Genomic DNA, 26,817 nt, shown 5'->3' with positions numbered 1-26,817 from the left:
AAGTACTTACGGGATTCCAATTTCAAAAATGTTGTTTTGAATGAGCTGCTTCCCCAGCATAATGATACTGAGCTGCATACAGAGCTCCATCAGACAACCGCCAGGAGCACACTGCAACAGGAGAGACGCAGGACACCTTCAGCATGAAGCAGTTCAAGGCAAAGGCCAAGAAAGCCAGGCGTCTTCACACATACTTACCTCCTCTACGCGATAGTCATGGAAAATGTACACATAGCTCCCAGGTCGGCCCACAAACCTGAAAGCAATACAAACTGAACATTACAAGTGTACCATGAAAGCAAAGAGTTAGAATCGTGTGAAAAAAAGTGAGACTTTGAATGGTTTGGCCTAGTATTTATGCACCAGACCAGTCCTGCTGGCTCAGCTGATTAGGGGGGCAAAATAGCCCCTGCCATGATTAGCTGAGCCAGCCGCAGCAGGGGACCCTCAGCACCTACCCCCAAAATCAGCATGAGTGACGCCAGCGGCTTTGGGGAGCTCAGCTGATTGTGGATTCCCTTGCCACAATCAACTGATGGCACGGTATCTCTCGATCAGACAGGCACGATTCTGTAACTGGAGCCAGAGACATGGGCCCCGGTTAGAGAACCGGGGGTAAGGTGTCTTCTGTATAGGACACCGCTGAGTCCGGTATCCTATACAGAATCAGCCCCTAAGCGGACTGAGACTGCCCTAACTTTGTTGCTTGGGCTGAGAACTTTTCAGTGGCCCCTTGTATGTGCATGAAGAGGGAGTAGCGATGTGGGGGGGTTTTAATTTTCAGAAGGGATGGAAAACCTTTCATACGCGGAGAGACTGGAGAAACTGGGTCTCTTTTCCCTGGAGAAGAGGAGACTTAGAGGGGAAATGATAGAGACTTACAAGATCATGAAGGGCATAGAGAGAGTAGAGAGGGACAGAAAGAGAGAGAGAAAGGGAGACAGAGAGAAATAGAGAGAGAGAGAGAGAGAGAGAGAGAGAGAGAGATAGAGAAAGATTGGAGAAACTGGGGCTCTTTTCCCTGGAGAAGAGAAGACTTAGAGGGGAAATGATAGAGACTTACAAGATCATGAAGGGCATAGAGAGAGTAGAGAGGGACAGAAAGAGAGAGAGAAAGGGAGACAGAGAGAGATAGATAGATAGAGAGAGAGAGAGAGAAAGAGAGAGAGAGAGAAAGATTGGAGAAACTGGGACTCTTTTCCCTGGAGAAGAGGAGACTTAGAGGGGATATGATAGAGACTTACAAGATCATGAAGGGCATAGAGAGAGTAGAGAGGGACAGATTCTTCAAACTTTCGAATAATAAAAGAACAAGAGGGCATTCGGAAAAGTTGAAAGGGGACAGATTCAAAACGAATGCTAGGAAATTCTTCTTTACCCAACGTGTGGTGGACACCTGGAATGCGCTTCCAGAGAGCGTAATAGGGCAGAGTACGGTACTGGGGTTCAAGAAAGGATTGGACGATTTCCTGCTGGAAAAGGGGATAGAGGGGTATAGATAGAGGATTACTGCACAGGTCCTGGACCTGTTGGGCCGCCGCGTGAGCGGACTGCTGGGCGCGATGGACCTCAGGTCTGACCCAGCGGAGGCATTGCTTATGTTCTTATGTTCAGAATTACATAAATTGTTTTGGAAAAAGAGCATAAATTTCTGCGAATACTTTTTCTTCGGACTGTTTTCGAAGGGAACATACATACCATATATTTATGCTAGGTTAAAAGGCTACAGTAACATTTAGGGTCCATATTCAAAGTGATTTAGCCAGCCAGAAATGGCTTCTGGCCAGTTACATTCCTTGTTTGTGGCTGAAAGTCTCCAGTTAGCACCCGATTTGAAACCAGCAGTTCAGGGGAAGAATCAGCCCTTAACCAGCCATGGTAACTGCATATATATGACCAGATAAAAATCAGTCCCATCTTTATGTGGTTTGCCAAAGCTGGGTTAAGTGCTGCATATTAGAGAATGACATGGTGACAAAATTCATCACCGTTCCCGTCCCCGCGGATAACCGCGGGAAATAATCCCATTTCATTTTCTAGTGTCTATTTCAACCTCGGTCCTTCTACACCAGCATTCTTCAAAGCAAAGCTTGCGGGTCAGTGGTTGTGGCCATTCATACTCTGATTCTTATGGGAGCCAAGGATAATGAAGCCATTGTGACATCACTGATGTGATTGGCTCTTAGGCACTGGTGGAATGAGGCATTATGACATCACAACATCTGCTCTGGATACCAGAGACTGTCATTCTGTAGTGTCTGTTTCAACCTCAGTCCTTCTACACCAGCATTCTTCACAGCAAAGCTTGCGGGTCAGTGGTTGTGGCCATTCATACTCTGATTCTTATGTGAGCCAAGGATAATGAAGCCATTGTGACATCACTGATGTGATTGGCTCTTAGGCACTGGTGAAATGAGGCATTATGACATCACAATATCTGCTTTGGATACCAGAGACTGTCATTCTGTAGTGTCTATTTCAACCTCGGTCCTTCTACACCAGCATTCTTCAAAGCAAAGCTTGCGGGTCAGTGGTTGTGGCCATTCATACTCTGATTCTTCCCTCTCTCCTTAAAGAATGACATGAAGATGGTTTCCCGCGGTTATCCGCGGGGACGGGAATGGTGATGAATTTTGTCACCGTGTCATTCTCTACTGCATATCACATGTACTGGCTACAATTTCACTGATTCTGTAAACCTGGAAATTCAATGCTGGAGCTCAGACATAGATTTCCATTGAATTTCCAGGTCATACGCTGAGCCCTGCTGGCTGAATATCACCCCCCACCCCCACCCCACCCTCCGATGGTAGAAAGTGTTAGACATCCAAAGACAGCTTTCTGTTCCCCACTAAGGTCTGAGCGCTGAGACTGTTACTCTGATTCAGAGCTTGGCCGATGCCCTTTCTCAAGTCACAGACAGCTGCTCTGTCTTCGGTGCATAAAATCATCCGCTAGGTTTAAATGAAGTCTACAACATCTTTAGCTTCGTGAAATCATACCTTCCTTTAAAAAAAGCAACATAGAAAATTGATGAATAGGAATTCACAAACTTCAGCAGAAAAGCCTTTAGGATTAATCTTTCCTCAAACGTCTGCTCCGTCTTGGGTACCTCTAAAGAACACATAGACAGAATGGGTTAATATAGCAACATACATTTTGTCAAAAACATTTTTTTTCCCTGTATCTTCTTGATTTTTCACAACTTAAGGTATTGAGCTTAGACCAGGGCTAGGCAATTCCGGTCCTCGAGAGCCGGAGCCAGCTCAGGCTTTCAGGATCTCCACAATAAATATGCATGAGATAGATTTGCCTCTCAAGGAGGCAGTACATGCAAATCTATCTCATACATATTCACGGTGAAGATCCTGAAAACCTGACCTGGCTCCGGCTCTCGAGGATCGGAATTGCCTACCCCTGGTTTAGACTAATAAAGACAGACACTATCCCCATGATTCTATATTGCACGCAAAGTTACACGCCCAGATTTGGGTGCATTTCTGAGATGTGTGCAGAAATAAATTGGATGAGCTCTGAACCATCAATATTATCTTTTTTTTTTTTTTTTTTGGGGGGGGGGTGTTTAGCCCGTTCTCCCAGAGGAGCACAGAATGAGTTACAAATCAGGTGCTCAAGCATTTCCCTCTTTGTCCCACTGGGCTCACAGTCTATCTAATGTACCTGGGGCAGTGAGGATTAGGGGACTTGCTCAGGGTCATAGAGCAGCTCATTGGAATTCTTTGAGGGCCTGCAATAAAAAAAACCCTAACGCAGTTTCATAAGGGGGGGGGGGTATTTGTTAATTTGTTAAGTGATGATCTTAAAGAGAGTAAGAGATAATGGTTACTGCCGATGGGCATTGAAATATGCCTCATTCTCGCACGTTTAGACGTAAGCACCTCTCATGCTCTTAAATTTATAGAATATTGGAATTCACCTGGGTGCATCTAAAGCAGTGGTTCCCAAACCTGTCCTGGGGGACCCCCAGCCAGTCAGGTTTTCAAGATATCCCTAATGAATATGCATGAGAGAGATTTGCATATAATGGAAGGTATGCAAATCTCTCTCATGCATATTCATTAGGGATATCTTGAAAACCTGACTGGCTGGGGGTCCCCCAGGACAGGTTTGGGGACCACTGATCTAAAGGCTGTTATTAATTGTATACAATAATGACTTAGCGGGTAAATCTTTAGGTAGGAATTTATTAGGGAGGAGCATGAGGGGCTGACATGTAGCTTATGCGCCTACAGTTGTAGACCTGGCATAACTGCTGATGCCTACATATATTTGCGTTGATGCCAACTTTAATTTTTGACACCTACAGACAATTGCCGAGGCCAAAGAGGTGAAACTAATGCCTTCTTTAACATTTTCTGTTTTATTCCAGATGTTTTTACTCCTGACACTGGCCAACCTCAGTGAAACATGGCCATATCAGGTTTCATTTTGTGACCTGTCAAGAAATATTCTCAAGCTGACGCTACTTGACATTGTGTGTTTCTTTGTCACTTTTACAATGCCTGCCTCTCCTTTGTGTTTTTTTGTTTATTCAGATGTACAGGTAATGTGATTAGACAGGATCCAACATGGCCACGTTTCAGCTCATTGACTGCTTCATGGGTACCACACCATTCAAAAATAGATTTACTAAGAAATCTAAGAAAAATCCGAACATTCTTCAAAAAGAAGCAATTCCTACTATTGGTACAATCTCTTATTCTTGGAATGTTAGACTACTGCAACATACTATACCTACCATGTCCTGCGACCCTGATGAAGCAGTTGCAGACAGTACAGAATACAGCCCTAAGACTTATCTATTCACTAAAAAAAATATGACCATATCACAAAGGCATACCATGACTCGCTTCCAATAGAAGCGAGAGTGCACTTCAAATTCTACTGCTTACTTTACAAGGCTATCAACGGAGAAAGCCCAACTTACTGGAATAACCGACTAAATCAATCCTTCTCAACCAGACACAGAACCCACTCACTATTCTCCCACCCATCATCCAAAAATGTCAAACGAAAAAAACTTTATGACAACCAAAGCAGCTAAACTGGACAGACAAATCACCACTCTGTTATCTTCAACTACAAACTACAAAACCTTCAAGAGAGATACCAAAACCATACTCTTCACAAAATACATAAAACCTATCCAGTACGACCAATCCCAACCCAACATCCAACACTCTCTATACCCTTAGTACTCTCTAATATTCTTCTATCTACCAAACGTTATCTAAAACCCTTAATTCACCCTATTCCTGTCTCCTAAAAACTTTTACTTCCCGTTGATAACTATTTTTACCCGACATTGTTATTACCTTAAAATTTTATCTCATCGCTTATTCTATTCCTTCAAATTTTGAATGTAATTCTTGTTTTAGTTTGGATGTAATCCGCCTTGAACCGCAAGGTAATGGCGGACTAGAAATCACTAATGTAATGTAATGTAATTGTTAAAGCTAGTGGGTAATAGATTTTTTTAAAAGTTGGGCATCAAATTTTCAGCACTGCTACATAACTATTCGACATTACTGAACATCCATATTCACTGCTAACCACTGCCGTTATTTTAGAAACTCTATGGATGTCTAAAGACTGCCATCAATGGTGGTGGGGGGGGGGGGGGGGGAGCAGACGCCATCTTAGTGGGGGCGCCAGCACACGTCCTCCTCTCTGCTCTCCCACTACTACCACACGCCCCTTCCCTTCCCCTGTAACCCCAACCTGTTGCTAGCAACAGCACCGGCTCTTCCTGGTGGGAGCAGCAGGTTGAGGTTGCTGCTCGCACCAGGAACGTTAAAGAGGTATGGGGCTCGCACGCAGTAGAGGAGTGGATGGGTTGGGAAGCGGAAAAGAGGGGGGAGGGGCACCTCTGACTGCCATTTAGATTTTCATATTGCATGGATGCCCAAATCCCAATTTTACAAAGGGACGACTGCTGTATATCCATATGGCAAGGAAGTATGTTTTAGGGATGCCTACAATATGGCAGTCACAGAAGGGGAAGGGACATCCAAGTCTAAAAAGACTGATATCCTTATTTAGACCTGGGGGCGGGGATGGTTGGAACTGGGTGGGCCTGGGGGGCGGGTCTAGCAGTCCGGATTTTAGTATAGTAAAATCTGGCAACCCTAAAAATATGTACATGTGAGAAGGACATCCATTCTAAAATGCTGCTCCAGATGAACAACAGCCTTGGTGTTTTTTGTTAAAATTACTTAGTAGCAGGGTGGCCCCGCCATTACGTGCAATCCATGCAAGACGAAGTGATGTAGAATCTGACCTTAACAAGAAGAAGTTGGAGTCAGCGACTGGTGAGCAGGCAGGAAGCCCGCGCTCACCTACACACATAGGAGCCACCTTTTCAAAAATTATTGAGGGTGGTAAACCCAATCAAAATTAACTGTCCCTGGACACCCTCAAGGAACTTATTCACGACCTACAGAGCTGGCTCCTATGTGTGTGTACGTGGAGGCAGCGAACCGACCGGCATCCCGCAGTACAGCGCTGAGGCCTCCTAGCTACAGAAAATGGACAAACACCATTCTCAGTAACTAGGGTTGCCAGACGACTAGGAAAACCCAGCCATGTTTATGGGACTGTCCGGGCTCCCAGATGGACTTTCCAAGCCTGGCATTTGCTGAGTTTGTGGAAAGCCCCTACAAGCTCCGGCCACATCTGGAGGGTCTTTGAACATGCATGGGTGATGCCACATGCATCCGCGCATACTCCAGGCCCTCCAGACATGTACCAGAGCTCATCTCAGAGAGAGGATGCTTTCTGGGGGCAGGGCTGGGTGGGACTGGAGTAGAACTGGGCAGGGCAGGGTAGGAGGCAGAATGGGGCGGGGTCATGGGTCTGGGCTTTTCTATTTTTTTTTAATATGATAACCTTACCAGTAACCATCCTAACCTCAAACCTGTTCCATATGCCATTACTGACAAGTTCTTAGATTAGTATGAAAAATCATCTTTTACTAACGCCATTAATGCGCTCCATTGGTTTGTGCGCTGCGATGGATGTCAGGGGGAACAAAGAATAAAAGGCTCGTTTTTACTTTACCAAGTTCAGTCAACCATTTAGCAACCATTCCATAAATCTCGTCCAGTATAAGAACCACGACAAGGTTGATGAGCACAGCGGTCGCAGTCACGGTCACACGGGCGTGGGATTTGGTTTCTGCGTTTGTACTAACGGCGAGGGCTGCCGCCACCGTGATTCTGTAGACAATCACGCCGAAGACAGCTGAAAACGACAATGTAATCTGCAAGAAATAAAAATCAATCAGAGAAAAAGTTGTATTCTCATTATCTCCCTAATTCTATGCTGTAGAGTGCGCCAAAAGATAGGCACCAATTAGGAACAGAAATTAGGTACCCAGAGGGGGATACATGGCAGTTGGGTGTCTAACTACCCCTAGGCACTATTCTATAAGTGAGAAACGAAGTGATTTAGGCCTGGATTCTGGAACTGGCGCCATTGCCAGCGACTGCCTTAAAAACAGCTGCCAATCCCGCGCCAGTCACACAACGGCGCTGCCAGCAAAGGTAGGCAAGGGTTTTCCAGGCCTATATTTCTGGCGCCTACCTCTGGCGCCTACCTCTGGCTACCTACTAACGCCACTTCTGGCAGAGGCCACGCCCACAGTGGTATTAGACGGCCTAAAGCACCCATGGAAGTGCGAGTCTGGTGCTGATTTTTTTTTAGGTGCCGGTCGGCGCCTTGAAACTCAGTTAAAACGTTGTCTAAATGGCATTTCTTTTTTACTTAGATTACTTCCCCTATAATATCGGCGCCAGTTGAGAATCTGGACCTGGGCGCCTTCTGCAAAGGGGGCGTGCATGTAGGCGGGGCATGCAGAGGCTCTTGCCACAAATTTATTTATTTAAAAATGTTCTAGTTTGCACTTTCAACTGGGCGGATTGCAAGTTCACATACATAATGCAAAAAGACATAGTTAAGAATGTACAAGATATCAATTACTTGCGCATCCAGGTGGAACAAGCCCTGTCCCTTGACGTTTGTGTGTAAGACCTTACCACTGTGCATCTTTGATACTGGCACTGGCCGTGACCGTGAATGATGGAAATTGTAAACAGGACGGCCAGTAATACCCAAAAAGCCCTTCTGGCCTGTCCTTTTCCACTTCCTCTGGCATTTTGCTCAGTGGCTTTACCCTCATTCCACTACTAATCCTCCGGGCTTAACTTGTAAATGGAAAACCAGATGATAAAGAAACGTTGCAAATGGCTTAAAAATTCAATTTTCCAAAAACAGCATCGTTACCAGAAATAAGATGGTCACAAAGTTCACTATATAAGCAGGAATACGGTCCCTCCATGTTAACTTCATCTTCTCATTTTTAATCTGTAGGAAAACAAAGCAGGAGAATAAAAATTTCAGCTGACAATCATATTTAATGTAATGTAATGTAATGTAATGTAATTTATTTCTTATATACTGCTAAACTCTGTTAGGATTCTAAGCGGTTTACAGAAAAATAGACAATAGGGTGCATTAAAATTATAAGTAAAATAGGTACTTAGAAATTCCCTTACTGTCCCGAAGGCTCACAATCTAACTAAAGTACCTGGAAAAATGGCAATTAGTAGAGTAATGAAGAAATAAAATAGAGAATAGATGAGAAAAATAAGAAAATAAACATTCTAATAAGACTACAATGATCTAAAGGACTTTGAAAGGTTGAAAAAAGAGGGGAGATAAGAATAGATGCAGAGGGAGAACTGTTGAAGCAATAGAATTCTGGGGAAATTTGAATGATAAAATAAAACAAAATAAGTGGTAAAACAATAAGTGAGATTAAAAAATATATCATAAACTAAAAAGAATTGAAAATAAAATCAAAACAGTCAAAACTGAAGTCCAGCTTGAACAGGCCCCCGAGCCAACCGTTGGTCCGATGGCCGGACTGCAGCCCTCCTCCGTCGGCTCTCCCCTGCTGGAATGGGATTTAAAACATTTCTACAGCGCTTTGAGGTGCTGCAAACAATTAGCTGGCAATTACTATTATTTTTTTGAGCCTAGTAACATAGCTTAGCTTGAGCAGAGACCAGAGTCCACTGTAGTCCGCTCTCAGGTGCCTCTCTGCCTTAGTGGAAATCCACATGATCTCAGGAAGGAAGGTGTCCTCTTACAGAATAAGCTCACCACCTGTGTAATGATGATACCTAGGGTTGCCAGATTTTCTAATCCTTCCTCCCTGCCCGACGTGATTTTAAAAAGTACTGGGTTTTAAAAAGCCGTCCGAATCCGGACGTCTGGTAATCCTAACGATACCTAAATGGAAATGCCCAGGTGGAGATGCTGTAAACGGTGCCTCTATCAGCAGCGTCTACAAAAATGGATGCCGGCCGCATGCAAATCGCACTTACGGTGCTATTAATAGAATCACGGCTAACGACGCCTAAGAAAAAACTTAGATGCCTGCGACGCAAGCCTGAACAAAAGAGGCGGGAAACTGTGGAATCCAACGATCTTGAGGTGATGTTGATTCAAATGCCGTAAAATCACTGCAGTCGCCACCTCACCGAGTAACTGACATACGGTAGATGACGGACCCAAGACGGTGCATGTTTCGGCTAGCTGTAGCCTTCCTCAGGGGTCCAGGTCAGTGTGCACTCAACGGTGTGAGGAGGTGGATGCAAATGTAAGATCTAACCCATGCTCGTAGTGACAGGAACTGGAAAATTGTGATAAATTGTCACTTATGTTTTATGTTTTCGTAGAACTTGTTATACCGCTTCAGCATGTGACAGTGGCCACCCTTTTAAATGCAGCCCCCATTCTCCCAAATATTTCTAAGATCCTTAATTAAACCTCCCTCTCTGATCATCAGAAAAGTCATAATTTGAAGCAACCACTCTAGAATTCATATTTGATATCATATAAGACCATAAGAATTGTCGCTGCTGGGTCAGATCAGTGGTCCATCCTGCCCAGCAGTCCGCTCACGCGGCGGCTCCCAGGTCAAAGGTCAGTGCTCTAAAATGAGTCCAGCTTCACCTGCGTACATCCCAGTTTAGCAGGAACTTGTCCAGCTTAGTCTTGAAACCCTGGAGGGTGTTTTCCCCTACAAAAGACTTTCAGGACCTGTCCAATTTAATGCGATCCGGTGTCGTCAAATCCAGCTGACCATCTCCTCCACAGCTGCCCACGCAAAGATGGTGCAAAGAGGGGAAAAGCAAAAGGATCTTGGGAAAATGTCACATGAATTGATTAGCTCACATTAACATCCTGGGCCTCTTACAACAATCCTCTTTCAGTCTTCTGAGGTAGTTGTGTCAATCCAGGGGGAAGGACCTGGAATCAGGTCCAGAAAACTGTTCAATGGGACTGAGTACTGCCTCATCGATCGCAATCATCTCAGACCAAGCTTAACTAATCAGCTGAATAATTAGGAGCCAGATCGGTTACCGTAAGCCACTTTTACGGCAGAGTGTGAATGGAGCTCATGTGAATAATCGTTTTTAACCACAGTACATTTTTTGACACTACCAGGATTAGTGGAACTGGGCCAGTTGGCAGAGGCTCTTGGTAATTACTGAAGCTTAAGTTACACTTTTGCTCTGAAGTCTCCAAATACCATTTACAAGTCTCTGTACTTGCTCAGACCACTTTTTGATAGAAACTTAATGCCCTGGTAATAAAGATTAGAAGATTTATGATAGATTATGGAACGTCATCCTTGTGAGGAAGAAGAAACGTTAAGTGTCTGGAATCTAGGTGGCTTTTCAACAGTAAGTATACTACATTGTTCCAGCAGACTTTTTTTTTATGACTGCACTCGGTAAAGAGTATGCAAAAAATATCCAAATTTAGACCACAAGAAAACCTTGTTCTATGAAGGTTATAACATAGAAACATAGAAACATAGAAAAATGATGGCAGAAAAGGGCCAAAGCCCATCAAGTCTGCCCACTCCAGTGACCCTTCCCCCATGAGTTTGCTCACCAACCTTCTGCCCTTACCTCATTAGAGATCCCACATGAATATCCCATTTATTTTTGAAATCTGCCACGCTGTTGGCCTCAATCACCTGCCGTGGGAGTTCATTCCAATGATCGACCACCCTCTCAGTGAAGAAATACTTTCTGGAGTCACCATGAAATTTCCCTCCCCTGATTTTCAGCGGATGCCCTCTGGTGGACGAAGGTCCCATAAGACTAAAGATATCCTCTTCCACCTCGATACGACCTGTGATATATTTAAATGTCTCAATCATGTCCCCTCTCTCTCTTCGTTCTTCATGTGAGTACAGCTGCAATTTATTCAGCCTTACTTCATACGGAAGATCCTTGAGCCCCGAGACCATCCTGGTGGCCATCCGCTGAACTGACTCAACTCTCAGCACATCTTTCCGGTAATGTGGTCTCCAGAATTGAAGACAATATTCCAAATGAGGTCTCACCATGGACCTGTACAGTGGCATTACATAACATAGCATAAAAATCCATTGATATACCGCAGCACCTTTCAGTTCTAAGTAATTTACAAAGGAAATTAAGAAAAATTGTATTTGCACAGTGAATTACAAACTCATTTGGAAAATTTCTTAAATGCATCCTTGTAAAAACTTGATAAGAACTGGAACTAGAGTTACTAGGTATCTGGATTTACCCAGACATGTCCTCTTCTCAGAGGACATGTCCGGGCATCCGGAGGGCTTTTCAAAACCCGGTACTTTGTCCGGGTTTTGAAAAGCTTCCACCACGGGACTGCATCAAGAGGGCATCCGCGCACGGAATGTGGTGACATTACATGCAAGCGTGCATCCATGTAATCTCATCGTGTTCCATCCGTGCATGTGCAGACGAAGTCCCAAGGATGAGAACGGGTTGAAGGGGGCGAAAGTGGGGTGGAATGGGGGGCGTGACTTGGGCATAATGGGGCAGGGCTGGGTGGAACTGGGCTGGCCTGTGGGTCCGGATTTTACAGGAGTAGGGGAAGGGAAGGGATTGGGACCTGTATGGCTCATAGACGAAACCCGCCCAGACAATTGTGTACAGGTCGTCAGCGTGCTGGATTTCAACAGTATTTTAAAGTACTGTGAGGGGTTGTGTGGGGATGGACACCCCCCTCTTTCCCCCCCCCCCCCCACACACTTTAGTTAGAAATTTTGGCGCTCCCGTTGGGGTGTGGGGGGGTAACCCCCCCATTACAGAGGAAATGGCTTTTTCCCTGTTTTTTAGGGGAAAATTACTGCTTCCTCTGTAATGGGGGGTTCCCCCCCCCACCCCACTCCCTCGGAGCACTTTAAAATAATGTTGAACTCCAGCGCGCTGATGTCCTGCGCATGATTGTCTCGCGTGCTTTTCACTGGACATCGACTTGTATACTAGATATCTGGTCTAAATTTGGATATTTTTCGCATACTCTTTACCGAGCGCAGTCATAAAAAAAAAGTCTGCTGGAACAATGTAGTTTTTGTAATTTTATAACCACACTCAAAGTGGTTTACATCCAGGTACTTCAAGCATTTCCCCTTATCTGTCCCAGTGGGCTCACAATCTATCTAATGGGCCTGGGGCAATGGGGGGATCAAGTGTTTTGCCCAGGGTCACAAGGATCAGCATGGGTTTGAACCCACAACCTCAGGGTGCTGAGGCTGTAGCTCTAACCACTGCGCCACCCTCTCCTCCAATACAATATCAGAAGTGAGCCAAGTATAGGACAATGAAGCCATTGTGACATCACTGATAAGGTTGGCTCTTATTGGAGGAATGAGGCATTATGACATCAGGGAAAGGGATACCACCTTTTTGTAGTTTTTCAACCACACTTAAAGCGGTTTACATCCAGGTACTTCAAGCATTTTCCCTACCTGTCCTGGTGAGCTTACAATCTATCTAATGTGTCTGGGGCGGTGGAGGATTAAGCGACTTGCCCAGGGTCACAAGGACAGCTTGGGGTTTGAACCCACAACCTCAGACTGCAGTGGCTGTAGCTCTAACCACTGTGCCATATGCTGGCAACCCTAACTTGAACCTAATATCAACTTGCTAAAACTCCTGTCCCAAGAACCCACCTGATAATCTAAAATTCTATGGTCTTCCCAGCAATAGATTTATTTATATATATATATATATATGAAAATGTAACTGTATATATATATAAGTTTCAAGTTTATTAGGATTTTATATACCGCCTATCAAGGTTATCTAAGGTTATAACCTTGATAGGCGGTATATAAAATCCTAATAAACTTGAAACTTATATATATATATATATATATATATATATATATACAGTTACATTTTCATTGTAGAACTAAACAACCCAGTAAAGAATGGATTTTAGATTTGATTATACACCTTTCCAAATCTAAGCTGCAGGTAAGTCATAATATATCGATAGGAGGCATTTCTCTATCTACAGTCTAAGGGGTCCTTTTAATAAGCTGCGTTAAATGCTAATGCACACCTTACACAGCTTAAAATGGCACACCACAGGACACGCTCAGGCATCCTGCAGAAAGGGCCTGATTCTATATATAACGAACGCCGATGGTAACGGTGTTCAGCACGATTGTATAGAAAGCGGAGAAGGTTATCACGCCGCTGTACTGGAGTACTGCATCCAGCACTGGTCGCCGTACATGAAGAAGGACATAGTACTACTCGAAAGAGAAGAGTGACTAAAATGGTTAAGGGGCTGGAGGAGTTACCGTACAGTGAGAGATTGAAGAAACTGGGCCTCTTTTCCCTTGAAAAGAGGAGATTGAGAGGGGACATGATCAAAGCATTCAAAATACTGAAGGGAATTGACTTAGTAGATAAAGACAGGTTGTTCACCCTCTCCAAGGTAGGGAAAACGAGAGGGAACTCTCTAAAGCTGAAAGGGGATCGATTCCGTACAAACGTAAGGAAGTTCTTCTTCACCCAGAGAGTGGTGGAAAACTGGAACGCTCTTCTGGAGTCTGTCATAGGGGAAAACACCCTCCAGGGATTCAAGACAAAGCTAGACAAGTTCCTGCTGAACTAGAACGTACGCAGGTAGGGCTAGTCTCAGTTAGGGCGCTGTTTTTTGGCCAGATGGCCGCCGCATGAGTGGAATGCAAGGCACGATGGACCACTGGTCTGACCCAGCAGCACCAATCCTTACGTTCTTAGAAGGCACATGCAATATACAGAATCATGCTTAGGCACACCCATTTAGGTTAAGAAAAGCTAGGCCTGACTTATACGTGGATCCAGCCCTAAAAATCTGATCATACTGCTAAGCTTTCATCTTCCTGGAACCTTATGTTGTTTGACTTATTCCTTTATTTCTAATGAAACTGAGCGCCAGAGAACAAGCCAAAGCAGCTGAATGACCTGTGTCTGACTCAAACCAGTCAAAACAGTGATAGTGAGAGGACAGTCTGCCAGGATTCCTGGAAGAAATTAAATGCTTTTCCAGGAGCATATCATGTTAGAGAGATCACAAGATATTCTGGGATCTACGGGTGAAAACATTTAGAGCTTTGTTTCATAACAGGATAGGCCTCTGTCAGGCACTTTTAGGGCCAGCAGAACTGGCTGTATTTGAATATTCCCATCTGTTCCTTTAGGGGAAGCTGCGTTCTTGTTTCTGGTTTTCCTTCCCTTTGTAATGTGGCTGCCTCTGCTCCTGTAGGCTGTTTTGATGGCCCTAGTGGAACTAGTCCCGTGCCGGCTCAGCCTCTCTGTTTCACCTTTCCTTGTTCATATCTTAGATTCCAGCTGCCTGCACCCATTGTACTTCTGGGCTAAGCTATCCACAGATATCTGATGAATTAAAATGCATGCACCAAAATATGATGCTGCATCTTTTGCACGTGCATGTGCACAGAAATAGAGGGTGGAACACACATGCACGCATGCAGATTTGCACGTACATAGCAAATACTTGCATCAGGTTTTGTACTTACCACAGAGGAAGTAAGAGGGGTGCGGGGGAGGGGGCAGTCTGCCCTGGGCATGGTCTTTGTAAAGGGTGTAGGCCCCCCGTTCTCCTCTCTGCCCCCCTTCCTTCGTACCTCTTTAATTTTTCCTGCGCAATCAGCCTTACAAATTTGCTGCCCGCGTCAGGGTCTCCTCTCTCTGATGTCACTTCCGGGCCCCGCACCTAGGAAATGATGTCAGAGAGACAGCCGACATGACGCAGGCAGCGAGTTCGTGCTGTTGCCCTTGTCTGGAAAATGAATAAGGTATGGGGGAAGGGGGGGGTGGAGAGGGGCAGAAAAGAGGGCAGGGGAGGGGCACTACCATTCCAGACGCCGCTTACCCTTGCTATGCCACTGTTCTCACCTGCCACTTATATTGGTAGTTTATAAGGAAAGGTAAATGACTACTTTTCTTTCTAAAATAGCACCCAAGTACTATTACCGTGTTTCCCCGAAAATAAGCCCTAGTTGAAGTGCTGGATTCGCAGGCAGCAGCATTCCCCCCCCACCGCCACTCCCCGTTGCCCTTCCAGCTCTCCCGCCCCATGCCGACCGCGAGACCGACATACCATTACTTTTTCCAAATTGCAGGGTCGCGGCGGCAATCTAAACGGGCTGCTTTGGGCCTTTTCCCGCCGGGGCATTGCTGATGACATCGTCAGTGCTGCAGCATAGAAATGCCCCGGCGGGAGAAGGCACGATGCTGCCGTTTGGAAGAAGGTAATGGTATGTCGGCGTGGGGAGGGAGAGATGGACGTGTCGGCGGGGGTTCGACTGTGCGGCGGGTTGGCGGGGGGGGGGGGGAGATGCTGTGGGTTTGTGAATGGGCATTGTTTCCCCGAAAATAAGACCTAGTGGGTTTTTTGGGCCCAAAATGAATATAAGGCAGTGTCTTATTTTCAGGGAAACACAGTTTCTCTTCATGGGACAGAAACTCATTGTCCTTGTTTAAATACAAGTGACGACGGGAATTTGAATGCCCTCTAAAAATAAAAAAAAACAATCCCCCAAAGAATCCATCCTCTGTTTGGTGAGCTTGTTTCCCATTGTCCAGGTAACATTTAGTATAGCAGCAACTTTTTAAAATTCTTTTAAACAAGCTCAAGAAACCCAACACCAGACACCTGTATTCATTGGGGTCAGTGTCTGGGAGATAAGAAGTCTGATACCCTGGCATTCAAAGCTGCAGAAAATGGCAATTTCAGTGTAGCCTATCCAAAGAATCGACCACCCGAGACGCAGGTATCTTTTCTCACAGCCGTCTCCGTTTCACTTCCCACATCTGAGCTCCATTAAGGATTTCACTTATCAGGAATACATTTTAGCAGTATTAAAAATCAACAAAGGGCTTAGCCCAGATGGTGATCTAAACGTCGTAGTATCTACCCAGCAATGAGCTGTTGCAAATTACTGGGGGGGAAAAATGTTTTGTATAGCCTTGAAAAAGAGAGTTACCTAGTAAGGGAGCTTTTGCAAAACCGCGATAGCGTTCTTTTAGCACAAACTAGCGTGCTGGATGCTCTGCCAGGAAAGGAGTAGAGGTGCCACACCCTTAGGAAGACCACGGCCGGGGTGGACCGCCCCACCTGTAACCCACCCTACTACCCCACTGCCTTTTTTTTTTTTTTTTTTTAATGGAACATTTTTTTTATGTAATCATCAAGCAAACAAAAAGCAAGTTTAACAAAAAGAAAGCTGAAATAACAGGACACAGCTTGGCAATCCCACCCAGCCCACATCAACGGGGAGAAATTTGCCTCTTGTTTTAGAAAAATGAAAGGAAAGTAAAGAAAGGATATTGACATCCTTCTAATTATCAAGGTGTATATAAAAAAGTATCTCCTCCTTAAAAAATTTGCCATTACTAAGCAAAATTAAAAAAGGGAACAAATGCGCCACAGCCTCAAAGAAAGCAAACAGAATGTTGGGTATCATTAAGAAGGGTATCACGACCAGGACGAAGGAAGTCATCATGCCGCTGTATCGTGCAATGGTGCGGCCGCATCTGGAGTACTGTGTCCAGTACTGGTCGCCGTACCTCAAGAAGGACATGGCAGTACTTGAGGGAGTACAGAGAAGAGCGACTAAACTGATAAAGGGAATGGAAAATCTCCCATATACCGACAGATTGAAGCAGTTGGGACTTTTCTCCCTGGAAAAGCGGAGACTTAGAGGAGACATGATAGAAACCTTCAAGGTCCTGAAGGGCATAGAAAAAATAGGGACAGATTTTTCAAATTATGGGGAACCACAAGTACAAGGGGGCACTCGGAGAAATTGAAAGGGGACAGGGTTAGAACAAACGCTAGGAAGTTCTTTTTCACTCAGAGGGTGGTGGATACATGGAACGCGCTTCCAGAGGCTGTGGTAGACAGGAACACATTAAATGGTTTCAAGGAAGGTTTGGATAGATTCCTAGAAGAAAAAGGGATTGAAGGGTATAGATAGGTATAGACCACTACTCAGGCAATGGGCCTGATGGGCCGCCACGGGAGCGGACCGCTGGGCAGGATGGACCTATGGTCTGCCTCCGCGGAGGCAACTTCTTATGTTCTTATCTAGGAGATTTGTTTATCAAACTGTCCTAAGAATTGTTCTAATTGAATTGAGTCAAAAAACACAAAATATATTTCATAGTAGTTGACTATAGGTTTATAACTGTACCAGGAACATTTGAAAATGGATAAATTCTGTATATGCATCCAAAGAAATCTCAGTCAGCCTCGTAAGGGCAAAGTATTCCATCATAGGATACTGGTTACTTTAATCAATACAGTATAATCTCGTTATAAAGGACTCGCTTATAATAGAACCTCGCCTATAGCGGACGAGGTCCACTGGTCCCAGCCGAGCGCCATTATAAACATACAGAAAATCATCGGATATAGCGGACTCGCATATAACGGACTTTCGGATATAACGGACAACCAATTTGGTCCTCGGAGCCGCTTTTAGCTGTAGTTTTGTTCGGCTCTAACGGGCGTGCTGGCTCCGCCTACAAGGCGCGTGGCGTGCCGGTGATATAGTATCAAAATGCAGCCCAGAAGAAAATGACAGAGTATTTTTTTTTTCCAGTACAGTACGACATAATGCTTTAGAACACAGTTGTCAAAGTCGGTCCTCGAGGGCCGGAATCCAGTCGGGTTTTCAGGATTTCCCCAATGAATATGCAAGAGATCTATTTGCACGCACTGCTTTCAATGCATATTCATTGGGGAAATCCTGAAAACCCGACTGGATTACGGCCTTCGAGGAGGGACTTTGACACCCCTGCTTTAGAACATCTTTTAATGTTCTGGTTTTGCAATCGTTTCGTGTAATACCAATGTTTTGCTGAGTTTTGTTCTTGATGGTTGCTCATATGTTTGTGCAGTGACTGTTGTTCATTGATTGTACGTTGTTTCAAGCTGACCTAAATAAAGTTTTTTTAAAAATGCAACGCTGGATATAACGGACTGTTTTTCCAGGTCCCTTGAAGTCCTTAATAACGAGATTATACTTTAACATTAAAACACTATTAAGTTAATTCTCAAGAGCCACAAACCAGTTTGGTCTTCGGGGGTTTTTCCTACAATGAAAATTTATGAGGTCTAGCAGCGACCACTAATTCCACTATACTTCATTCAGTTTACTGTAAAAACCCCTACTGGGCTGTAGGACTCTTGGACCAAAGTTCGGAACCACTGCCCTACAGGATGGAAGAGTGGAAATATAGTACAACCATATCAAACAGATAATGCAAACAATTTGAGGAAGGAGTGGCCTACTGGTTAGAGCTACAGCCTCAGCAACCTGCGGTTCTGGATTCAAATCCCACACTGCTCCTTGTGACCCTGGAGAAGTCATTCAATTCTCCATTGTCCTGGGTATCTTGGATAGATTGTGAGCCCTCTGGGAGAGATAGGGAAAATGCTTGACCACTATATAAATCCCTAAATAAAGATCATGAGAGGCTGATAGCAGATTGAGGAGTAATGTTGGAAAAACATTTCTTTGCACAAAGGATATTCATGTGACACCTTTCCAGTGAAGGCGAGAAGACCAAACCAGTATCTTAATTCAAGAAAGTTGCTTCCCTTCTATCTAAATAAGACCTGTTATGTAGAAACCAGGGAAGCAGCTTGTTCAAATGCAAGAGACTTGCTTTGAAATAAATTGCAATCTACATTTTAGCTTCTTTTCACAATATTACTATTTTTTTTTTTTAGAAAACATTTAAAGACATTTTTTTTCAAGCTATCCTTTATTGACTGATTGCTCTGATGGCTAATTGTAGACAGGGCTGGTATTTTATTGTTATGCTTTGTGAACGTGATTTCATACCTCACGTAGGTTTTAAGCGAATAAGAATTGAACAGTCAAGTTCTGGCTTTCACTAGCAACGTACAATATACTGTCAAGTTCAAGTTTATTATTTGATGAATCGCCTATATAAAACATTCTAAGCGATGAACAATTTTAAAAGCAACTTATGAGGAAACAAACAATTTTAAAACAACATTTTAGAAAACAAATATTATTAAGAAACAAGTAAAAAGTCTGAATACTTGTAAATTTCTTTATACATGTGGCGTATGTTTACATCAAAATGACATTCTGTTCTGTATGTTTGTTATTATCTAAAATTCAATAAAAATATTGAAAAAGAAAAAGAAGAAAAGATATAAAAGGGAAAGGGGAAAAAAAGTTACAATTTTCTCAGTCAGAAAAACATAAAAGAGGTAAGAACACGAGGAAGGGGGGAATAAAGGGAAAAAAAAAGAAAAAAGAAAAAATTTTTTTGTGAAAGACTACATTGGCTTGATCGTTTAATTAATAAAAGCATCATTAAATAAAAAAGTTTTTAAAAGTTTTTTAAAAGAGATGAGATCCTTTTCTTTTCTGATAAAAAGTGGCAAAGCGTTCCAAGTTTGAGGAGCTATAACAGAAAACATTTCATTTCTCCTTGTACCCACACTGTATCACGCTCAAGCTATGCGCTGAATGGGGAACCGGCAGGAGTTGCTTTGTTCAGCTCTGCATGAAAGCTATTCTGACAAACTAGCCCTCTGGCTCCGTGCCCGCTGACCAGAAACAGTGGCTAGACATGCCTGCGTCCCAAAGGGGAATGAGATACGGCTGTGATGCCATCAGAATCCCTCAAATAAGTTGTAATCCAAAGTGTGAGTCTCTTTCCACTCATTTTGGCATTTTCTTAAAAGTCCCTGTTCCGTTCTTCAAGAATCTCTGCATTCCTTTTTGCACTGCTAATATAATTTTATTTGAGTACATCTAATGATGGGCAAATTAGCAACAGATCACGCATATGGAAACCTTTAAAGTCAGTCTAATGAAATGCGCTGTCATATTAACAAAAGATGTGTTTTTCCTTTATTGGGATTTATTTAGGATATTTTGCTTGTCCCAGAAAGGAAAGCAAATCCATTATATTCTAAATCGGTTAATAAAAGAACCTCATGGTTGGATAATTTTGCTGCTATGCCCCTACTATAGTAGAGCTTCCCAAACTATGGGTTTGGACGCCAAATGGGGTCACAAAACCCGCTCTGGGGGTCACGACCTTTGTGGACCCTCCATAGGTATATCATTATAAGACATAAGAATAGCCTTACTGGGTCAGACCAATGGTCCGTCAAGCCCAGTAGCCTATTCTCACGGTGGCCAATCCAGGTCACTAGTACCTGGCCAAAACCCAAGGAATAGCAAGATTCCGGAATCCCAAAGAGTAACAAGATTCTAGAATCCCAAAGAGTAGCAACATTCCATGGTACCGATACAGGGCAAGCAGTGGCTTCCCCCATGTCTTTCTCAATAACAGACTATGGACTTGAGAAAGACAAGTAATTATTCTATACCTACAAATTCCATGCAAAAGAAATGGGCCTTCAGCATGCCCTTGAACATTTTGTAGCTGATTTTATGGATTTTCCATTGTGTTACCCTACTTTCTATGTTGTGTTTGTTTCTGGTTCTGACTGTCAATTGTCTGTAGCGTACCAGGGTTTTCTTATTCAGATATGGCACTATTGGAAGGGTATTATCTTCATATTTGCATGGACTCTGTGCTCTGATAACATTAGGAATAGCTAGACCCTTCACCATTGCAGGCCTTCATCCTTGGAGATCTGGGCAGTGGAACATGGCATGCTCTTTCCAGCTTCAGTGACTGGGGAAGCTATAGATAGAGAAGTAGTGATAAGAATTGCTCTAAATATTTGATTGGGTCCACACCTTTTGTTCTCTCAGGCAGCCCTTGGATTTGGTCATTGTCATGACATGGCTGATTATTGAAATCTTCAAGACCATATTCTAGTATAGGTACACGATCCTTTAGCCAACATTCCGAAAACACAAATTTGATGTGAACCAGACATAGTCAATTTCCCCAATGAGACACGCGCTGAAACCAATGCAGGTGCATGTATTTCTCCTGTTTTCTGCACAATTCAAGTCGGAGGGCTGGAGAAATGGCAAAAAGAGCTGCAGATTCCACTCAGGGTGGCAATTTTATGGTCTTATGGTCTTAACATTTCCATTTCAAAATCCGAAAAGCTCCAAAAATGGAAATATGCCTGGTCCCAAGGATTTCAGATAAAGAATCTTGTACCTGTACTTGCATGGCCTTCACCATACAGCCTATCCCCAGAAGTTGCCTGAACTTGCCCCTCAAACCGCTTGGTCCTAGTGGCAAGTGCTAATGTTTGCTGTTTAACAATCAATAATTCTTCTTTGAGTTCAGATAAGATTTGTTGTTTTCCTTAATTAAGTCTTTTTGAAGAAGCTCTGAAAGCAGAGTATGGAGTGAAATCTCTTCTGACTTCAACTGAACCACCTTACAGGGGGACAGTGGATCAGGTTTAGACCTTTTTATCCCTTGTGAGGAGACTGAAGTCATTTTATCAGCATTCAAAGAGGAACACCATTGACGTAGTGTAGATTCAGGACAACAAATGCTCTATGCAGCCATCTTATGCAGTATTCACGAGTGCTTCTTCACTATTCTGTGAATTTAATGAACATCTTTTTGCCGTTTTTCAATATTCTCAGGCTGAACTTCATTCAAAAGAACACAAGACAGTCGGAAATCAGGACTGGGATCCTGTGCCACAATCTTGTGTTCACCATTGTCTATGGATCTTTCTCCAATATTTATGCCTGCCCCCCCCCCAGGCACGCCTAGTCTGGTCACTGCTGTGATAAGCACTGTCCAGGAACCAAGCTCTCAGGCTCCTTCCAAAAGCCAGCAATGAGGGACCCTAAATCCGACCATCAGGTGTTGCCCATAACAAAACAGTTTATGCGATCACACAATTATCCAATACATGTTCTAAGTATCACTTTAAAAAAATTACTAAACAAAACATCAAAAACATTAGCAATAAAAAATAACAAGCAATTACAGAACATTAAATAGCATGTAATGAAAACAAATTAAAATCTAATCTACCATTAACAACAAAACAAACAAAAAATAAGATGCAATTAATTATGTAATAATTCAAAGATTCTAAAATATGTAAAACTGAGAGAGTGATGAGATAAAGACAATATCTGATAGCTTGGCTAAAAAGCATGCCTCAATATCCTGTGGAACCATGTGCAATCTTGCCCAGGGAAAGAGTTTCGGAGTGCAACTGTCATGAAGCAAAACACATGAGTGCAGGTTTAAACAAGTTTCACCTCTTTCACTGAGGGTGCAGCCAGAAAGGACTCACGGGATGATCACAGAACACATAAGGAAATACGAGGCCTTAGGCAATCTTGAAGGTATCTCCAAGAGTCAGTGCCTTAAACTGAAGTAACACTATCTCTCCGTTGGGTTCCTGTAGGAATTTAAGCAACACCCATGACTCCCTCACCCCTGGGACCTGAACATTGTCTCTGCAGGATTGTCAGCTGACTCAAGGAGCAGAAGACCTGACTTGAACCTGGCAGTGGCTACAAGACTGGTTCAATTGGGAATAATGTATTCCTTAAGAAGAGAAAATGATTCTAGAACACACAATACACAGCCTTGACGCAGGTATTTCCTCTTGAGTTTTAAAGAAAGATGCCTCGCTTCAAGCCTCTCAACAGCAGTTTTGAGTTTGATAGGCTGCCTAATTAGAGGATGGCCTAAATGCAAAAACATAAAATGGAAGATATGGAAAAGAAGTTACAGCACAGATAGCACGGTGAAAATGAACAGATGTGTGTAGTCAGCTTGGCAGCATGATCCCCCCCACCCTCTTCCCAGTGAAGCTGGCAAGAAGCGAGTTGGGACAATTGTAAAGCACGGAAGCGAGACTCCACATGTATCCTGAGAAAAGAACATTTTTGGACTCTCTTTAAATTTCTATAAGGAAACAAAGAAACATGATGGCAGATAAAGGCCAAATGGCCCGTCCTGTCTGCCCATCTGCAACATCCACTATCTCCTCCTCTCCCTATTGGCTAAGGCTCTTAACATTTGCATTGTGAGGTCATAGAGCTTTATGGTTATAGAAAAAGACAAACAAACAAAAGACTGACCCATTTTAAGTCCCACAGGAAATGCAAATTCCAGCGCAAACGAAAAACTCTGTGGAGATGGGGATGTTCAAGATGCAGGCTTTATTTAAAAATGTACAACTGGATAATCCACATAAAATATATCTGGATGCACAAATCATTGTAGGATGACGTTCCAAGTCCCAATTATATACTCTCCCGTGCAATGATCCCCAAGGCTCTGTACTGGCTCCGATACTTTTTAACACCCTTATGCCTACCCTGCTCAGTCTTATTCAGTCCTTTAATCTGCCACCCTATGTATATGCCAATTGACATTCAAATCCTCAACAATTTAGATCAGAATATCCTTTCCTTCAGCTGCAAACTGAACACCACCTTGGGTGAATCTCTTCATAAAGGTGGTTAATAAATCCCAATGAATAAATAAGATCATTGAGTGGCTTGGACTTCATATGTAGTGAGACCATTGGAATCTAGTCTCATAAGAACAGCCATTCTGGGTTAGACCAATAGTAGCCCAGTATCCTGTTTCCACAGTGGCCAATTCAGGTCATAAGTACCTGGCAGAAACCCATAGAGTAGCAACGTTCCTTGCTACTGATCCCAGGGCAAGCAGTGGTTTCCCCCCATGTCTGTCTCAATAACATACTATGGACTTTTTCTCTAGGAACTTATCCAAACCTTTTTTAAACCCATCTACATTAACCGCTGTTACTATGTCCTCTGGCAACAAGTTCCAGTGGTTATCTATTCTTTGAGTGAAAAAATATTTCCTCCTATTGGTTTTAAAAGTATTTTCCTCTATCTTTATGTACTGGGGTTTATTACCCGCTTTTTATGAAGAGATTCATCCAAGCAGCTTTAATTCAACATAAGACACCATTTTGTTAATAATAGTAGTAAAAAGACCATTTATAAACATAAATACAGTGAAAGAGGTAAAGTCAAAATCAGTAAGATGAAACTCTTTGAGTGTCCCCTAGACTCTGTAATTTTTGACGAAGTAAAAAAAAAATCAATCTACTCCACTTAGGATTTTGTAGACTTCAATCCTATCTCCCCTCAACTGTTTTGCATCCAAGCTGAAGAGCCCTAACCTTTCTTGTATTTCCCCTTTACCATCTTGGTGGCTCTTCTTTGAACCTTTTCTAATTCTGCTATATCTCTTTTGAGATACGCTGACCAGAACTGAATGCAATATTCAAGGTGAGGTCGCATCATGGAGTGATACAGAGACATTATAATATTCTCGTATCTTGGTCTTATTTTCCATCCTGTTCCTAATAATTCCAAGCATTCCGTTTGCTTATTTTTGGGCCGCAATATATTTTCTTTAGTCGGGTAGTCATCTAGTTGCTGAAATACTATGGATTCTGAAATTTTTGAGATGAACGGGAGAGGGGGCAAAAATGTGCCCCACCGGAGCAGCTCCGACTTGTAATATTCACTAGCGAGCCAGTTGTTGGAGATTTGGGTGTGAGTTGATTCATGCAAGCAGGCGACTGAGTGGTCTCGTCAGTGGATGCTTGTTTGGGCACAAAATTGCCCGAGGAACGCTCGCATATTATTTTGAAATTTATAGCACGTTAAGCTGATGGTGTGCTCAGTTCAAAAAGAAAAAGCTTAGAAGAAAGTTACCAGCCTCGTACATTTGTGAGAGCCTACTCTGCTACGGTTTTGTTTTTTGAAGTCACCCAGAGGAACAATAGTAAATTTCCGCCTCATTAACAAAGGGAAAGCACAAAGGGGCCAGAGTATCTCCCTTGGCAAAAGGATAATCCTCCCAAGAATAAAACAACACAGCACAGAAAACAATGAAGGGATAGAAAATAATTTGTGTGTGGCCTTAGTCAACGAATCCCTCCTCCTGCCCTGATGCATGTGGAAATTATGTACTGTACATTATCTTGAGAACTAAAGGAATTGAATGCTGAGTTGTAAAGGAAGGGAAGGTAGAGGAAACTTGGGACATACCATAGAGAGCATGTGGAATGCTTGAAATAATAGAAACCCTAATTAGGGTGTGCTTATGGTTTGGCCCAAAGATGAAGCATTTACTTACTGGAGAAAGAAGTAATCAAGGACAAGCAATGGAAAAAGGTTTTGGAGACATAACTAATTCAACTTTATCCTTGGAAGGGTTTTTTTTTTTGGGGGGGGGGGATTATTGAACTGCAGTACAATCTCACATTATACCACAGCTTAGCTTAAAGTGGACTCACTCAGTACCACAGGTTAGTGACTTTCATGGAAAAGGACCAACGCCTGCATTATTTTGTTCTCCGGGAGCATCAGGACATTAGGTAGCATCTGAAAGTGGCTGGAGCTGCCAATTGTTTGGCAGATAAAGTTTCAGGATCCGATATTCAGTGATTTAAGTGGGCAAGAGAGGCTCCGGCTCGCTTAAATGGCGGTGAGCTGCCCAATCACTGATATTCAGTGACACTAAACCAGGCAGTCTCTCGTATGAGGAAAGACTTAAACGGTTATGACTCTTCATCTTGGAAAAGAGACGGCTGAGGGGAGATAGGATTGAAGTCTACAAAATCCCGAAGGGAGCAGAACGGGTACAAGTGCATCGATTTTTCACTCCGTCAAAAATTACAGAGACTAGGGGGACACTCGATGAAGTTCCAGGGAAATACTTTTAAAACCAATAGGAGGAAATCTTTTTTTCACTCAGAGAATAGTTAAGTTCTGGAACGCGTTGCCAGAGGTTGTGGTAAGAGGTTTTAAGAAAGGTTTGGACAAATTATTGAGAAAGACATGGGGGAAGCCACTGCTTGCCCTGGATAGGTAGAATGGAATGTTGCTACTCTTTGGGTTTTGGCCAGGTACTAGAGACCTGGATTGGCCACCGGGAGAACGGGCTACTGGGCTTGATGGACCATTGGTCTGACCCAGTAAGATTACTCTTATGGTCTTATGTACCACATATTTGAAAACAGTCATAAAAAGATATTGGAAAGGGAAAAATAGATTGCACCACCTAAGAAGGAATTCAATGATTGAAAAATGATGGGTAGAAAGAGTTAGACTCGGGAACACGGTTTGTCCATGGATCAAGCACATTTGAAAACAAGTGGAATTCGTAGAGGCGAAGGGAGAGCCGAGGGCATCCTGGCTCAGGAAAACTGACCAGCTGTCATGACAGGACCGGAAAGCAACTTGCAGTGAAGTTGGCCGCTGTTTTCTTTTCTTCGTAAATGCCACAGAGTGACGCTGCAGTGCTCTGAGGGAGAGGGACCTGGCTCTGAAGAATGTGTGGAATCTCAGCCCTGTGGCAGATGGAGCCGTGCCAGGTGCTGAGGGTGGTACTCAGGAAGTAGTAGCTTGCTTCATCAGCTCCACCTTTTTCAGGAAAAGTACTGGGGCTGTTGTAA

The 26,817-nt window shown here is 43.4% G+C and overlaps 1 protein-coding gene across 1 annotated transcript in view; it reads right to left on the bottom strand.

The window, feature by feature from the left end:
* The window catches only part of ANO2 (anoctamin 2), a 228,699-nt gene that overhangs the window by 51,184 nt on the left and 150,698 nt on the right, over positions 1 to 26,817 (bottom strand). The window contains exons 14-18 of the mRNA XM_033953477.1: positions 8,305 to 8,385; positions 7,081 to 7,282; positions 3,003 to 3,114; positions 199 to 256; positions 11 to 111 (exon numbers count right to left, since the gene is read on the bottom strand). Of these exons, the coding sequence (XP_033809368.1) occupies positions 11 to 111; positions 199 to 256; positions 3,003 to 3,114; positions 7,081 to 7,282; positions 8,305 to 8,385 (554 nt within the window). The remainder of the gene's footprint in view (positions 1 to 10; positions 112 to 198; positions 257 to 3,002; positions 3,115 to 7,080; positions 7,283 to 8,304; positions 8,386 to 26,817) is intronic.

This window comes from Geotrypetes seraphini, chromosome 7, assembly GCF_902459505.1.
Source record: "Geotrypetes seraphini chromosome 7, aGeoSer1.1, whole genome shotgun sequence".
Taxonomy (NCBI): domain Eukaryota; kingdom Metazoa; phylum Chordata; class Amphibia; order Gymnophiona; family Dermophiidae; genus Geotrypetes; species Geotrypetes seraphini.
Note: the sequence above shows the minus strand (reverse complement) of the source record. Positions and strands in the feature narration are given on the sequence as shown.